Genomic DNA, 17252 nt, shown 5'->3' on the forward strand with positions numbered 1-17252 from the left:
AAATTGGTTATGATGTGATTAAGATGATAGATGAAAATATAATGGCAGGTAAAAAAACTAAACAAAAACAAAAAAAACTTCTGTTTAGACTTCATAATTCGTTACTTGTTTTGGGTTGTCAGGGATGCCTGCATAAAACACAATTGCCCAATCTATTTCAAAGTCATCATTCCCATCAGTGATGAGGTCAACCAATGGAGACAAAAGTCCTTTGGAAACTGTGAGTGTGCATTGGAAGTTGTTGTAACTTGTAACAGGCCTAAAGTCACTTTTTGTCAGTGTGTGCTGAACTCATGGGTTGATTCACGCACGCACCATTATGTGAGTTGAGAAACAGGCTGGATGTTTCAGCTCAATGAGTCACACTTCAGTGCTGACATGAGCTGCAGAAACATGCTGACAAAAACAACAGACATCATTTCATTGGGGGGCGTCAATCTGGATCAATATTAAGCTTGAACATTTGCATTTATTTCCCTCACACAATCCATGCTTTTTACATTGTTTTCATTTCAGTCCCAGGTGTACTTAAATGTAGTCCTGCTTTTATTCCAATCTCCGTGCCTACCTCACCATATTCCTCTATATTTTTTTAATTAATGATAATTGTAGAAGATTTAAGGTTATGGTTAACAAAAATGTTCCATTTAAAAAAGAAACAAATATATACATCAATGGGAAACCGACTTAAAATACCATATTTCACAACCTAAAAGAACTTAACATCGGTGATACTGGCACCAGCATTTACGTGGTATCGATCGATCCCAAACTCAAGTATCACATAACGCTACGAGTTAATCAGTTGGTGCTGCTGAAGACCCCCTGCTAAACTGTTAAAGCTTCAGTGATTTTTCTTCAAATGTCTCCACCCTGTGGACAGTCAGCCAAATAACAGCCATTAAACGTCCTCTCCTTTTATTTTTCGAGCGTAATAAACTTCAGTCACTCAAGTAAAGAAACAACAACAATTTATGATTAAAACAAATATACACCAACAGTTAAAATTGGAAAGAATGGAATACCCACAACAACTTTTTAGGATAAACTCAAAAATTCAGTATCAAACATTATAAACATGTGTAGTAAATAAAAAAAACTGATGGAAGGTATGACAACGATGTTCAAGTTGCAACAGGCCTTCGAGAGTTGAACACCTTAATGCCATTTTGCATGGAAGATCGAGCATACTTGGTCAATAGGGCTCCTGTGGTCTGTTTTTCTCCACACAGATCACTGGAAAACAGGCAGGACACTTATGTGATGCAGTAAAAATAATTAAAAAAACCAAAACGAAATAAACACACTGAACCGACAAAAAAGAAAAAACATTTTTTTTTTTTTGTTTTTGCCATGCCGATGTATGCCAGTCCCAAGTCCTCAAAATAAAGGCCTACAACTCTTCTAAATGTCACATACAATTAAATATTTTACCTTCATATAAGAGAGATGATACCCACACTATATATGGCATAATATCCTCTTCTGTCCATTTTTCACGCAGTGTGAAGAGATGATTAAAGCGTTCCAATGTATCCTCTGGGAGGTCTTCTACTTGCAGAAGGCATATAGTCTCAGGGCGGGATGTGCGGTCCACCAGGGCCACACTCTAGAGAGGAAGTACAGCGTTGCCATCATTCTCTACTATTGATTCATTATTTACACAAAAAATGTAATGGTTGGATCCCAAACCTTGAGCTGGTCCAAGCTGGTGCTCATGCCATCTGGTACGCTCTGCTGCCATACTTCCTGAAACTCCCTCAAGTTGAACTTGATGGCATTCTTCAGCAACATGAGTGCAGTGGCCCGGCAAACTTTATGCTCATCCAGTGCGTAAAACACATCTTCTGCTTGGAGACAAGTGGATATGTAAAACTCTTTCCCGATTCTACAGATTGTGCAAATGTGGTACTCACCATTTTCAATGTAGCGTGTCCCATAGCAGTTTAAACAATGTTCAATCATCTCTCTGTTAACGACACACATTTTATATATATATATATATATATATATATATATATATATATATATATATATATATATATATATATATATATATATATATATATATTAAACATTTGACACTAACCTGGGCTCAAGTGGACCTAACTCCTCCAGGCAGGTTTGAAGCGAAACTTTGTTACAAGACCATGACTCCGAGTCCACCAGCTGAGTCACATGACCAAGCAACTTCATCTCATAGTCACTGTCGAGCAAGCGCCAACAACCTAAAGAAACACACAGGCTAAACACCTTTAATATTATTCAATCTTGAGGAACACTTGACAGTGTCATTCATTTAACTGTGTTAATATTCTAACTCTTACCACTTATCTGACAAGCGTGGATGGCCTTCAAGTGGTTCTTGAGCTCTTCTTCACTGGCTTGAATTGTCTCCAGCAGATCATTCATGGTGTACTACACATGAGGGATATGCATACTCAAAGTCATGTCCTGCATATTTGTATCTAGTGTGTAAAAGAATGTACAGTCCAACAAAGAAATACTATCCTAACGTGTCAAGTGTGTTGCTGTGAAGTAATCAATGTAAACTTTACATTAAAAAAAAAATTGCAGGTTTATAGAGAAAAAGCATGTTACTGTGTTTTCGGTGTTCTCCTGCAGCCCTGCTAAGGCAGGTCCTTGATATGGGTTTTCTCTTAAAAGCCTCAGCAGCTTCTTCAATTTAGGGCGCTGCCTCCTGACTTCCCAGTAGCTGTTGCAAAAACCCCAAATCTGCAAAGAGGGAGGAACAGGCAAGAGATGAAGGCTTGAATGAATTGTATGACCTTTATTACTCTTTTAAGTTGTGCTTACATATTACATGAATAAACAATTAAGGATCCAGTGATCGAAACTTGGGCTTGATCACTTCATTTTCATCTTATCGGATTTGAGAAGGAAAAAAAAAAATTTTGTAAAGTTTTTTTTTTTTTTTTTTACGTCTAGAGTGGGTCTAGAGTTGGAGATTACAGGAGGGGACTGGAAATCAAAACAGTTTACAGTAGAAGATTTGTCATGCGCCTTAAGTCATTTGAATTGTATTGATGGCAATACCGTACATGCAATGGAATTTCGAAAGTCATCCCACCTGAGCATGAACGAGATGCGTGTTGTCCTGGATACTCGTGAGCTGATCAGGTGTTTTGCATCCTGGCAGAAAGAGCAGCAGGTTGGACGTGTCTGCGATCTTCAGATCGTACGTCTTGTCGCCGCTACACAAAACGGCGTGTTCATTTTTGTCTCCTCTGATCACGAGGCTGCCAAAGAGAAAATCGTTGTCAGGTCTACGGACACTTACTGAACATATTTTATGTTTAAATGACACACGGCAAACATTGATCCCACCTGTTACCCGCTTCAATGTGTCTGCATAGCGTGTCGTCCAGTTCCATCAGACAGTAGTCTGCAGTTGAAACGTTCTCTCCCAGAGACAAACAGTGAACAGTTTTCTGCAGATCTTCCTCTTTCAGCTTGGCGATTTCAAGCGTCGCCCGAACCTCCTCCAAAGTTCTCATTTTGAACAGACGTCAGATTTAGTACTGCTAGTACAGAATGTCAGAGGAGCTGCTTGGCTTGTCATCAGAAGTTCGCGCCTTCGTTTTTTTTCACAGGAAGCTGAACAACGTGTCACGTCAAAATTAAATCCGTGTAGAAACTGACATTGCGCTCAAGCGCGACCACTTTCCAAAAATGTTCTTCCATGCAATGTTCCCATTGTATTTTTATCACACCTACTCTAAGTAATTATTAAACATTGAAACGAACAAAATACATTACGTCAAAACAGAATATAACACACACGTTCCATGCGGAATAATTTCCTCCACTGCGTTGCAGACGAGCAAATATCCTTAGCGCGCCATCACTCGTTGGGGGTCAAACCGATGCGATATGAGGAACATCTTGTAGCGTTATGTCAAGTTTCTCGAGATCTGCCCAGGTAATGATTTCATTTGTTGTATGTCTGTGAAATGTTTTTCTCAATTTTACCTTTATAATTCAGTCTATTTGTTGTTTTGCTCGATATCCGAGGTCCCATTGGGTATGATCCTGAGATTCACACGAACGATGATGAGTCGAGTTAATTAGTTTCATAATAGCACCCTAAACTTTAAACGGAATCTGTTTATCCAACTGTTATTGCCTCCTGCTTCTCTTTTTAGGCTGCAAATTGCTGTACAAAACGGACATGTCAAATCGACACTGTTTAACAAAATCCCCCAAAAGTAGTTTAATGCACTTGGTTAGTTATAGACACGTAAACAACAATTAACAGGATTGAGTAGTTAGCTGTCTGTGTGCCCACATACAAATGGTGGTTATTTCTATTTGGAGCATAGACTAATGTTCAGTACTGAAGCAGTATGTAGAGGTGTCAGTCTAATCAATTAAAAGGTTCTGACAACTCTCAATTTATTGTAATCGTCTAACGCCATCGTTTGAATATAAATTCTCCTCATCTTCTGATTTCAGTTTCTCAACACACGAATTATTCTATGATTTCTGATCTCAAATATTTTGTGTTCATTCAGAATAAGACATCTAATATCATCGGCTTTTCCTTTGAAATACTACGACCAAAGGATTAACTGAATCTGGTTAAGATAAAAGGTTGGTTAGTATATCAAAACCAATGGTACGATATTGGTTATTTGTGTTTTCAATAGTTAATTTACAAACAGTAATAGGGGAAAACGGTCATTTACCACTTGCAACGTCAAATTTAATCCGAGGTAATCACATGAATCGATAGGATAATCAGTAAAACAATAGATTCTGAAAAAAATCAATAGCTACAGCTCTAGTAATTTACAGTATATGCATTATATATTAATAATTACTAAGCATTATTTTATATTTGCCATCTGTAGTTTCATTCGGAAAATCAGTGTGTCAGTTTTGAAATGTTTTCTATGTTTGACTTTTTCCAAAACACTAATTGCAGAAGGGTTTTGTTACAACCATGACTTCAAAAGATAATGGCACTTGTCGGTCCTTTTCCACTGGGAAATTAATGTTAATGGTTTGTTGTAATTTATTTCTCAATGTTTTTAGCAATGGGCCACCTTCGCTCGCTCGTGGTTCCTGATCGACGCCAGATTGCAGCCTCCTGGGAAAATAGCCACCATGTGTTCTGTCAGGCTACAAGGGAAGCACAAACCTATTTACCATGCACTCAGTGAGTTATTGCACAGGCACACACGCAATCCTGAGGTTCAGCAAGAAATTTGTATGACAATTAATCAAATGAAGATTAAATTGCAAGTATGTTTTCGAATCGGGTCGAACAAAATATTGGACTGTTTTCCCAAAAACAGGAAGTTGATCAGCACTGTTGTTCCATGTTTGCTCTCATCTTGTATTTTTTTTTCCATTTTGTTGCATTACAAAGATTAATTTTAGATTCAACAATTGACAATTCAACTGTGTTACAAATTTGTTTTGGGTGTCAAGGGTTCTGGGTTTGAATTTTGGCTTAGACCTGTCTGTGTGTGGTTTATTTGTTATCCCCATTCTTGCGTGGGTTTTCTCCATGTAACACTTCCCACATTTCAAAAACAGGCAAGTTAGCTTGCACTAAATTCTACATGCATTATGTTTGTCTGTCATATTTTTGTTGTGACACTTGACTCGAATGTGTCCTCTGTGTGCAGGTGACTGTGGTGACCATGTAGTGATAATAAACAGTAAACATATTGCCTTTTCTGGTAACAAATGGGAGCAGAAGGTCTACTCGTCACACAGTGGGTGAGTGGAAGGCTACTATCTCTATTAGATAGGTTCCCTCATTTGTGAATCCAACCAATGACATCATCAGGTATGCCATGTAAATGATCCCAGCTATTTATTCCAGATAACGTGTTTTGGTTCATCTACTATGCAGTGCAGTATACCAGTGATGATTAGCGACAGGAAGAACGAATAGATGCTTTTCCATTAAGTGGCAGAAGGGGTGTGTCACTTGTTGCAATTCATCTATTTTAGCAGAATAAGGAATGGCTTAAACAACTGCAGTTCATCTTTTTTTTTTTTTTGTATATACAGTGAACTTCTAATGGTCACAGTTTTTTGTCTTCACTTTTAAAAAAGAAAAAGTCCCCACACACGCATATTCTACCTGTTTTTGAACAATGAAGACGCTTGAATATTTTTTTGTGTTTTTAGGACAAATTTGAGGGACATTTATTTATCTAACCTAATACATTTCGTGTCAGCATCAATTACTGTATATTCTGATTTTGCTATTCTCGGGATGGCCTAGTCCCCATCTTGTATGACATTTACATACTTTTTGTTTAGTGGTTGCAATGACGTTTTTCTAATAAATAAAGGTTGGGCAACATTACTGGTACTTTGTTTGGGAGATAAAAGTTTCACAAGTTTATTTTTGTGTCCAAAAATTATAAGCAGAACCAAACATTTTCTGAGTCCATAAAATGTCAAACTTCTTACTCAGTGTTTTCTTCGTCTTTTCCAAAGGTATCCTGGGGGCTTTAAACAAGTCACTGCTGCTCAGCTCCATCAAAAAGACCCCAAAGCTGTAAGCGCCAGAAAAAAAAACTGACACCCCATACACTGTCTATCTTTTCACTGCACGCTTATTGGATATTTAAGTTTATGATTGGGTTGAATACATCCATCCATCCATTTTCTATATCCGCTTATCCTCACACGGGTTGCTGGCTTGTCCCAGCTGTCTATAGGTAGTAGGCGGGGACAACCTGAACTAGTTGCCAGCAAATTACAGGACACACAGGGATAAACAACAATAGGGTTGGATACATCGGCAGCATGGTGGTTGATTGGTTCGCACATCACCGTCACCGTTCTGACTTTGCATGTGTTCCTCAAAATGGTGCATCTTTTTTCTGATATACTCTAGTTTTTCCCACATTAAAAAAAAAGTCCATATTTGGTTCTCTCAAGTCTGTGCCCTGTTATTGGCTTATAGTTTGTTTTTCAAAACATTGCAGATGTATCTAAATTTTGTCTCTTAATATATATTTTGTTGGATTTGTCTAATAGGAAAAAAAGATTTTAAAATGTTGACACTAAGTCACATTTTATTCTCTGATAAGACACTTGAGCTGTTCAGAAAGTTTGAAGCATTTCTCCTCCCACCAGATCGTAAAGCTGGCTGTGTACGGCATGCTGCCTAAGAACCTGGACAGGCGTACCATGATGCAGCGCTTACATATCTTTCCCGAAGATGTACGTATATTTCAATACTCAAATACATTTTGTTTGCTGTTTGTTTTTTGTTTTTTTGACAATTTATAAAACTGGAATAGTGACACGGCACAGGGAATTAATTGAAATCAACATTGAAAACAATTTGATCATCATCGACTGAGTCATAAAATTAAAAGAATGAAGTTTTCTGTTATGTTAATAATGGAGGTTTTTTTTTAGACATTTAGGTCTCACCTGAAAATATTTTTTAGGCCAATGCCAGTTTTTGGAAGACAAAAATGCTAATTACTGTACTGATGAATCGGCTATATAGTAAAAACATTTATTATGAATAAAATAGCATTTTTTCCTTCCAATGCATTTCAGTGTTTGTCAATAATATACCGATTTTTGCTATTCCCAATTAGCAAGAGTATCTATATTGTTTAAAAAATTGTTTTTGGCTCCTAGAATGCATTACATGGCGCGATGCATATAAATACTTAGTTATGAAGACTTTTTTCTCATATGTGTTTTGTTTTACCAGTAGTCGAGTATGTATCATATTCAGCACATTTATGCTTGGCCAGTGATGCACAATGTATTTTTTTAACACACTGTAATTTTAGGTTGTGTGTGAGGCAGTGACAATCAATTTAATTCCTTGCATTGCTTACCTAATCATTGCTTGTTAGAATGAACATTTGTCTTGTTGTGCATCCACATATTAACCATATCAATGTATTTTATAATAAATATTTCAAGATACAATGTTATTGTATATATTTTTATAAAATAAATAATGATATCATATCAGTGTTACTTGTGTAAATCTGCTAAAAATGGCTAGATGCACAAAGGTTTACAGTAAATAAACAGCAAATATCAGCTGTTTGCTGAATTATTTTTGGTCAGAAGGGCCATAAGCGGCCGCACAATTACCGCAATCAGTCACGCCCCACAATTTTTTGTTTTTTCAAGAATTCTTGGAAATTTACAAAAAATAAAAATAAAAAATACAGGTACGCTGATGCAGATGTTTGACCAAAATTGTTTGTTCATTACTCCCACATTTGTCCATGAATATGAACCTCCTGATTATTATTTTGTACATTATATGACATTTCTGGAGGTGGCCACTGGTCTCTGATTGTGGTGTCTACTTTTCCATTATGATTCCAGACATAAAGTCAAAACAATGCTACACCTCTTGACCTGGCCTAGTGCCTTTGCTCAAGGGTACCTTGACAGTTGTCAGGAATCATACTGGCATCTCTCCAACTTTTTTGCATTTTGCAGCGGTTCTCAAACAGGGATCTTATGGGTTGCAAAGCCTAAATCCTTCTAAATAGAGCATTATTCATGATTCGTTATATTAAGACATCTCATTCCAATAACAGTTTTTAATACCACAATGTATTCTTTTTATTTTTACTACTTTTTTAATTTATCTCTTTTTTTGTGTCGCCCCTATTCCCCTGTTGTTCACAGTAAATAATCACTGTCTGTCAAAATTACTTTTTTTTTTTTAATATTTGCAGTAGCCACTGCGTGCAGTAGGTGGCGCCATAAGACTTAAGCTTGTTTATATCTTCAGTCCGCCACCTTGATGTGTCAGGAAAGACATGATCAGTCAGATATCTGATTGGGCCAAATTAAATTTTCATGCCAACTCCATCATAGTTTAGCAGCATTAAAGTATCATCAGATTTTGTTAACAGCATGCAGTCACTTGATGATGAAAGTCACCTCCAACCCCCACTGTGTCATGTGTGTCTTTAATGACTAGTTAAGAGTTTCGGTGCTAGCAATTCCCTCAAGTGGTGTGTGAAGTGTCTGTTTGATGCCATGGTATTTTTGTCTTTGGCTTTGTTGGAGCTCTTAATGAATATTAATCTCCACCCATGTTGAGTAATTAAAAAGTATTTGGAGGCGCCTTGGAGAGTAATATCTTAAAGTCACACAACGGTTTAAAAGGCAGCAATAGCTCAGTCATTAAGGACTTGACTCCAGTGTGTGCATTAAAAATGAAAGTGTCCAAATTGTTGTATGAGTTAGTTTTTAATTAGAGGTGCTTATTGGAGACCTGCCAGTACGCTCCCTGAGCAGTGAAGGCTTGACCACCTCCATAAAAATATCAAAGGGAGCCTTTTACAAAAAAAAGAATATATATATATATATATATATATATATATATATATATATATATATATATATATATATATAGCAGCAGAGCAGAAAGAAGTTGGATTTAGCTATTTAGTTTTTGTTAGCAATGTTGTCTCAAGGCCACAATATTTAAATAACTAATTGTAAACACACTTAACTCATAATTTCAATTTATTCTGCATTTTAAAAATATTTTACAGTGTGCTAAATTGTGGAATCAAGGTTGGCAGGATGGGTGACAAGACACGCTTACCGTAGTTACAAACTACTGTAAATTTGAAACTATAAAGCTATTAAACAAACACAAATTGAACAGAAAATCACTTTTTGTGGTGAGTAAAATAGCAGTTCAAACTCAAAATCAATGCTTCCATAGCATCTTCTTCTGTCCCCCTTTATTTACTGGGAGATGGCCCCCTGATGCCTTGTGAAAAACTGCAGATGTGCAATACTGGACCACTAGCCAAAGTGGGTGAAAAAAGTAGTGCCTAAAAGACCAAAATTTTGTGGCATTTAACCAAGTTACGCCACTATGAATAGATTTGCACAAGTTATGAATGTAAAGTTTGCATCATAACGAATGTAAAATCAGTATACATTGTTATAGTCTTAATATTTTACGCATTTAAAAAACAATCAAATTAAGCCTTCTTTAAATGTTTATTGGGTATATTTCTTTAATTTGAGAAAATTCAAGTGGGAATCTTCCAAAAATGACTAAACGGAAGAGAGATTTTTTATGGCCGTATTTCCGAGCTCAAGAAAGATGTTACAGTATATTCATAGCTTAAGTCATTACAGTTGTTACATATTGTTAAGTCATTGAGGTTATTGACTGAGGTTATGGACTGGTCGCAGCAAAACCTGTGATGGGTGAGGTGGTCTGCATCTCAGTTCATTGTATGAAAAACAGTTCTAAAGATATCAATTGTTGTTCTCTGTCCCACCTTGTATTGATTTTTGCAAAAAAAAAAAAAAAAAAGATATTTTTTGTTTGAAACCTGAAATGAGGCCAAAGGTCAAAGAATTCAAGGGGCTGCACATTCTTTTGCAAGGCACAGTATATTGCAGATTTTCCCCGATCGTGGGATAGTGTGAAACATATGTCCCACTAAAAATAGTGGTTCACTGTATTTCCAATGTCTTTCCACAGCCCTTCATTCATCAACATTCTCTTGCCCGCCTCTCACTTGGTTTCTGTCCATTACTAGGAGCTGCCTGACGACATCCGAGCCAACCTGACAGAGGAGCTGCCTCAGCCCAGAAAAATTCCAAGGAAGCTCAGCGAATACACGCAGGAGGAGATCGATGCCTTCCCTAGGCTCTGGACACCGTACGTACACCATCACACACGCTTGAACACAACAAGAAGTAGACGAGATGAATGCTTGGACAGACCAATGCATTGGCCCGAAATATGTTTTGCAAATTGGAAATGGTCAAGGACAACAAGGGGGCGATGTTGAGTGGATGGCCATTTGACTTGTTGGTTCCAAAACTCTTGGCTGCTGTTGAGGGAAAGCTCCAGATGGCTGAAAGTGCTGCAGCTGCTCATGTAATAAAGAAAACTCAAGCCCTCGAGAGTCTTTAGTGGCAACGTAAAAAGTATTTTCAGATAAATACAATGGAACCCCAGAAGTCAAGTGCCTCAGAAAGTCCAACAATCTGGAGTTTGACCAAACTTTCTTTTATAATATGCCTCAAAAAAGTCAAACAGAGTTTGGGCTGTCAAACTATCATCTATGCTGAAGTCACGATACAGCTCGGTTAATTTCTAAAGGTTTCAGTATACAATTGCTTAACATCGGATTTAAACAAAGAATTACCTATAAAATGCCACTAGGTGCCAGTATTACTTTTCAAACGCCTTGCAGTTTCCTTGTCATTAGGCCTGTTGACATTCATGCGAAGACTCAGTAATTTGACTTTAATTTAATTTTTTCACACATAGAGGTTAATTTCTTTTTATAAATTAGGCTTTTCATATATTTGAGCAAATCACATGGTTTTACATCATGGGAAACATGCATTTTACATTCGGCAATTGAATTATAATATTACAGAGAGTATATCAATATCAGAATCATAAAAAAAAAGCATCGGTAGATAGGTTATGTTAAGGCATTCCTTTGACCATTACAAAAGATAGTATTTGATCTTCTTGTCTAAAAAGCACAACTTCACCACTTTTAACTTGATTAAAGTGGACTGTGGCGCTGAGAAAACTATATATGGTTGAGAAAAAAAACAATGCAACCAAATGAATTTTTGGTTTCACAGGTTGTATTGAAGCAAGTTTGTAAGCCAAGGGACCTATTTGTCGAGACAACATGCACGTAGCCGTATTTGCCAGAAGGAGCAGAGACGTCATACATGCAGCAAGTCTGAGGCAGTCTTGCAACAATTTCCCACAGTCAATACTTCAGGTCCTTCAATCCATCAGTTGTCATTATATTATTCACAAAAAGTAACGAAAACTGCAAAAATATAAAGAATGACCCAATCACATCCTTTTTTTGCATCTTGATTTTGAGAATTTGTCCATACCGAGTCCCGATTCGATTCCTTGTCAATGTATTAAAGACAGGAATAAAAAGCAAGCATTTTCAAACAAAATAAAAGCTACCTAACTACCTCCAAACAGTGATTGAAACCAAGTACTACATTCAAAAATCAGAATGAAAAGAGAAAACCATCAGTAACTGTCACAGCAAACTCCAAACTGTTATAACCCTGGTTTATATCTGAGCTCTCCTTCCAAAAGCCATTCTTGATTTGGTTGTATGCTTGTAGTCACAAGCTGCTGGAGCGTGTTTGTTGAACCAAAACTTTGTTTCTGATGTCTTTGTTGGTTGGGTTCCACTCTGTGACTCCCTTCAGTTTCATTTCTGTCATCTGGTGTGTGCTGCCTTTGATTTCAGCGGACGTCACTTTTTATTTCGCAGGTCTTGTTCAGACAGATACCGTGACAAACTTTGAATAGAAACGGCTGAAAACATCTCACCTAACCTACTTTTTGTCAGAGGGACAGCATAATCGTATTCATTGCTTGTCAGAGAGTTTCTGCGGGATGATGACAGTGAGGCCTGAGTTTGCTGTCATTTCACGAATAAGCATATTGTCACCCTGTGGCCTGGTGCGTAGTCAACATCCTCCTAATGGGGTCATTGGCCGGCCTACCGCTTCGTTAACTTGACGCTTGTTCTTTTCCATTCAAACTCATCTAAGCACGCGGCTGAAACTGCGTGACGCTGCCCCCGCAAATGCAAAAATGTGTTTGCTTCGTTTGTGCCGCTACTGTTTTGCGGTTATTAGACATTATTTTTTTAGGTGATCCAGAGTTCACCAAGCCCCCCCATCTTCTCATTTGTGCTTGTATGTGATTATTATTTTATTTTTATTTTTTTTATTGGAGCAGTTTTATAGATATTCCACCTTGTCCCACACCAGAAATGATGCTTTACGTTTGTTTTGCAGAGACATTTGTTTGTACTGCTACAATCGAGATGTCATTGGCAATTGTTTCAAATCAGTTTAGTTTGAAACGTGGTGGTATTTTAAACTTTCCACATTTAACTCTTGCTATGTGTATGATTATACATCAACTTTGGCTCAATGGCGATTCAATTTCTTACTAAATAAGCTTTTGGTGGTTTTTTGGTGGCCATATTTGTATCCCTGAAGTCATCCGGTTCCCGTGAATCCTGCTTCTCACTGAATGGGGGAAGTGTGCTGGGTTTAGATGGGCGATACTCAATTAGTGACGCTAACAAAGTAAGGAATCTAAGGACCCTTCATTTTCTCTGATTGGGAGGGGATGCTGCTCGGAGCAGAGCAATGATCAAGAATGCTCAGAGATGCATGAAGTGAGGAAAACACTGCTTTGGGGGTGTTTTTTATTTTTTTTTTTGAGGATATAACATTGACAGGTTTAAAAGCTGGGAAATGTTGAATTTGCAATGTTACGAGCCATTTAAATGGCATGTCTGTAAAGCAAATGAAGGCCTTTTTTTTTTTTTTTTTTAAACCTTACCATACATCATAGATGTCAAATCCCAGTCCTCGAGGGCCGTTGTCCTGCATGTTTTTATTAATTATTAATTATTATCTTTATTAGCAAGCTCTGCAGGAGCTAGAAAATTATCCTAATTATTTCAATCAGGTGTGTTTTAAGAGAGAAGGAATGAAAAACAATAATTCTCTACAATACAAAAACATGCAGGATTCCGGCCCTTAAGGACAGGGGTTTGACACCTATGCAATACGTGCGTTTATAAAAAAAAAAAAAAAAAGCGTCCAACTTGATGAATCACTCTTATTTTGGGGTGTGGTCAAAGTTCTTTTGTATGCAAATGCGGAGTAGTTTTTGTTACCATGTCCACAAAGGCTACCTAGAGCAAAGAGAGTTACTAAACACTGAGTGACCTTGTTGCATAATTTAGTGATTATTATTATCTATCCGATATAGTGAATATGAGGCTGGTTTTCTAAGATTGTTATGTTGAAAAAGAGATGTAAACTTTGCTCAGGCAAACAGATGGAAGTTGATCTACTCACCGGGCACACGGAGTATTGTGTCTGGCAAATGAGCAATATTGCTGCACAGTTCATTTTGCACATCTGCGGGGAGTTATATGCAAATAGATTGATTCAGCACACACAGTTTGATTTATCAAACCTGAGACGAATTGCAATGACTGATTTTGCACTTAAATGGGGCGTCTGAAAATCAGGCGCAATCCAGCGGGCGGGTGAGGCGCAGGTAAAATGAGAGAAGATGGGTGGAGCAAAGCCTTTCTGCTTGTGTGATGAAAATAAAATGAAAGTTCACAAAGAAATATCACAAGATATCTTGTTAACATAGCGATTTTTGAGACTGAATGTTCAAGGGCTGATTTGGAGCCAGTCTCAAGATGGGTGTGATTGTCATATTGTCACAAACTTTTTTTGTGACAAAAATTGTGTCTTTCTAATAACATTTTCACTTCCATCAATTCCTTATACTTTATATTTGCACTTGTGCTACAAAATGTTCCGTGGCAAAAATCTGATCATTTTTGTTTCTGTGTAGCCTTGGTTGGGGCTTATTTTGAAAAACTTTGACAGAGGTTGACCTACAGATTGTTTCAATCTTCAGTTTTAGGTCACCATCACCGACCTGTATATTTGCGCGCTGAGTTCAGAGGGGGATTAGTGCATTACGTGGAAGGCCCGTCCTCGTTTGGCCTCTGTTCAGCGTAGGCCATTGCGGTCCATGTGTGCACGTGGTGATAAATGAGAGTGAGCTGGTATTGTTTAGTGGCCCAATCTTCAGCCAATCAGTGTCGCAGCGGTGCGGTCGTCAAGGTCAAGTTAAAACTGCTTTGTTCGAGAGAGGCTGTTGGCTTGTTAATATTCACTCGTGTCTGTTCCACTCATTTTACTCTGTGTGCAGGGTTGAGGTCACTGAGGGCGATTTTAATCATTGCCCTTTATTAAGACGTAGTTAATATTCTCTTAGGACCTGGAAGAGCGCGCGCACACACATACACAGAATCAGACAAACGCTCAGGCTGAAAGTAAACAACGTCAACCGAGTTATAGTGGAAAGAGCTGCCTAGAAAGCAAAACACGCCTCTTGATAATATCTGGCTTGAGCCTAAAATTAAAGATGAACGAGACAAAAAAGTTGACTCTTAGCATCATTTTGAAAATACAAAAACAAACGTGGATAAAATCTCTGACTTGTCATCCACCCATCACCTTCCTATTCTTCATTTTGCCAGTGCTAATATGAAATCTGCTTCTTTGTCTTCTCTCCACTCCGCAGACCTGAAGACTATAGAATGAAGTGAGAAGAGGATGCAATAACACCACGGCATCTTCAATTGACGAGACTGCCATGTTTGCAGTTTTACAACAAATTTTTAAAACTATGCTTCTCTTGACATTGACTCCCACGCATATATTCTTACCCTCCCAAAAAAGTTTAAAGGAGTAAAGATTTGTTGTAAAATAGGCTAGTAAAAAATGTAAGACATTATTTTGTGTGTGTGTGTGTGTGTGTGTGTTTCTAAAAAATGTATGAGCATTTCCCATAAAACAGTCACAAACATTTTTTCTACAATTGTTGTCTCAATACAGATTTATTGGTTATGAAAGCAAACAAAACAAACACGTTCATGCGATGAGACACGTTTAATGTTCTGTTCAAAAATAAAAACAGAAAAAGACGGCTCACTGCTCAAGTTTTGTTCTTGTTCTTGTAGACAAGTCCCAGTTGGTTTTCACCATGAACTGGATCCACTTAGAGTGTACGACCAGATTCAGCATGAAAACAATAACGAAAATGTAAACCATTGACAGCAACAGCAGCGAACTTACCAAACTTGATGTCATTTGTTGAGACATTTACCTCATTGATTGGTGCCAAATTCAATGCACGGTGCATTGAAAAAGATGTTATGAATTCTTTACTCATTTGATTATGAAAACATGTTGAAAGATCTAGTAAGCATGTATTTTCAAAATATGTTGTGAATGTGATTTGAAGCAAACATAGTTGACCTTGAGATGTTGGATTGCTTAATACTTGATTTTAACCAAGTACGTTAATGGATTTATTTTTAACCCTTGTGCGGTACTTTGTGCAATCCTTTGATCTTTACATTAAATTGATTTCACATTAAAGAAAAGCAATGAAAGAACAGGACACTTAGGGAGCTGAAAATTTACCCAGATGGTGACAACGTTTTAAAGCTCAACATGGCACAAACACTTGTCACACTACCAGGAGTGTGCTATCTATTGGTTAAAATATTGTGAGAATGATGAGGAAGAAAATGACCCAAATGGTCAAAATACTTCATAATGTTTCTTGGTAAATATGTCAAATTTTGAGCATAATACCAAAATAGTTACAGGTCGCAAAAGCCACTATCAAGACATTTGATTAGACCAGGGGCATCAAACTCATTTTATTGTGGGCCGCATTGTGGTTATTGTTTCTGTCACATTCATTTTAATTGTGTTTGTCACACATGTACCTAGTTTTGAAATCAGAGGCCGGTAAAAACTGTTCCAAAGAAAGATTGGGAGCAAAAATTATTGTTTTTTTTGTCTGTATTCTAGCCAGACACCTGAAGTTGAATCAGCATTTTGTGGGCCACATAAAATGATATGGTGGGCCTTATCTGGCCCCCGGGCCTTGGGTTTGACACCTGTGGTTTAGACAAATCATTTCTGGCCTTTTGGTTCTGGTTCTTGAACAGTAAAGTCAAGTGTGACCAAAACAATAACTATCATCATCATTATGAAGTTGGAGGTTCTCTCCCTCACCAATTGGAAACAACTCACTTAAAATTCTGACCATTTGTGTTTTTAACCTTGGTTTGCCCTCTCGAGATTTCTTGAACTTAATAACCTTTTACAGGGTGGGTATCAAGTGCGATGAGACTTAAATGCTGCACAAAGCCGTTCAGTTATGACAACACAAAACACTGGGTAACAATAGAATTTAAAGCAACAAATATCATGTATTCCACAGTGTTCAGGTAACTTGGGAGGGATTTGAGGCATTTGAGCACAAGAGAGGTAAACAACACAACACCACAGAGAAATCACTTTTAGATTAAGGCCGTGTTAACACTTGCCGTCTAGTATTGGGGATTTGAGGTTTAGGACAGTGCCGGCATCACATGTCAAGGTTACAAACAATGCAAAATGACCAAGTTGCTGCACACAGCACAAGATTTTGTAAAACCGTTGACGTCACTTCTTCCCTATAGTCAAATTTAAATGGGGTTAGCTAAGTTCCACAAAAGATGGACAGAAGGACCTAAGGCTGGGTTGAATCGTTTTATACTATTTTGCTCTTTTCTTTACAATCTGACACGCACAGACAAGCCTGTAAAATGTGTTTGACAAAG

At 37.5% G+C, this 17252-nt stretch overlaps 2 protein-coding genes across 5 annotated transcripts; one reads left to right on the forward strand and one right to left on the reverse strand.

Annotated features, from left to right (window-relative positions):
• Positions 1-327: 327 nt before the first annotated feature.
• LOC148426773 (sister chromatid cohesion protein DCC1-like) lies at positions 328-3616 on the reverse strand. 4 transcript variants are annotated; one of them, XM_088410914.1, is made up of 10 exons: positions 3349-3616; positions 3092-3260; positions 2602-2736; positions 2328-2418; positions 2090-2228; positions 1917-1969; positions 1693-1850; positions 1461-1609; positions 1192-1236; positions 328-396 (listed from the first exon to the last, which is right to left on the reverse strand). In XM_088410914.1, the coding sequence occupies exons 1-10, from the start codon at positions 3516-3518 to the stop codon at positions 348-350; spliced, it is 1158 nt and encodes a 385-aa protein (XP_088267040.1). In that variant the 5' UTR covers positions 3519-3616; the 3' UTR covers positions 328-347. The 4 variants fall into 4 exon arrangements, with proteins under 4 accessions (XP_088267040.1, XP_088267039.1, XP_088267038.1 ...); XM_088410913.1 differs by lacking the exon at positions 328-396 and having other exon boundaries at positions 902-1236; positions 1693-1847; XM_088410912.1 differs by lacking the exon at positions 328-396 and having other exon boundaries at positions 902-1236.
• Positions 3617-3781: 165 nt separating this feature from the next.
• LOC148426774 (large ribosomal subunit protein uL13m-like) lies at positions 3782-15560 on the forward strand. The gene is made up of 7 exons (XM_088409748.1): positions 3782-3943; positions 5059-5182; positions 5658-5751; positions 6484-6544; positions 7129-7215; positions 10557-10678; positions 15155-15560. The coding sequence occupies exons 1-7, from the start codon at positions 3917-3919 to the stop codon at positions 15177-15179; spliced, it is 540 nt and encodes a 179-aa protein (XP_088265874.1). The 5' UTR covers positions 3782-3916; the 3' UTR covers positions 15180-15560.
• The last annotated feature ends 1692 nt before the right edge of the window (positions 15561-17252 follow it).

The sequence above is a fragment of the Hippichthys cyanospilos genome, chromosome 3 (genome assembly GCF_059441005.1).
Source record: "Hippichthys cyanospilos isolate Australia breed blue-spotted pipefish chromosome 3, RoL_Hcya_1.0, whole genome shotgun sequence".
In the NCBI taxonomy this organism is placed as follows: Eukaryota; Metazoa; Chordata; class Actinopteri; order Syngnathiformes; family Syngnathidae; genus Hippichthys; species Hippichthys cyanospilos.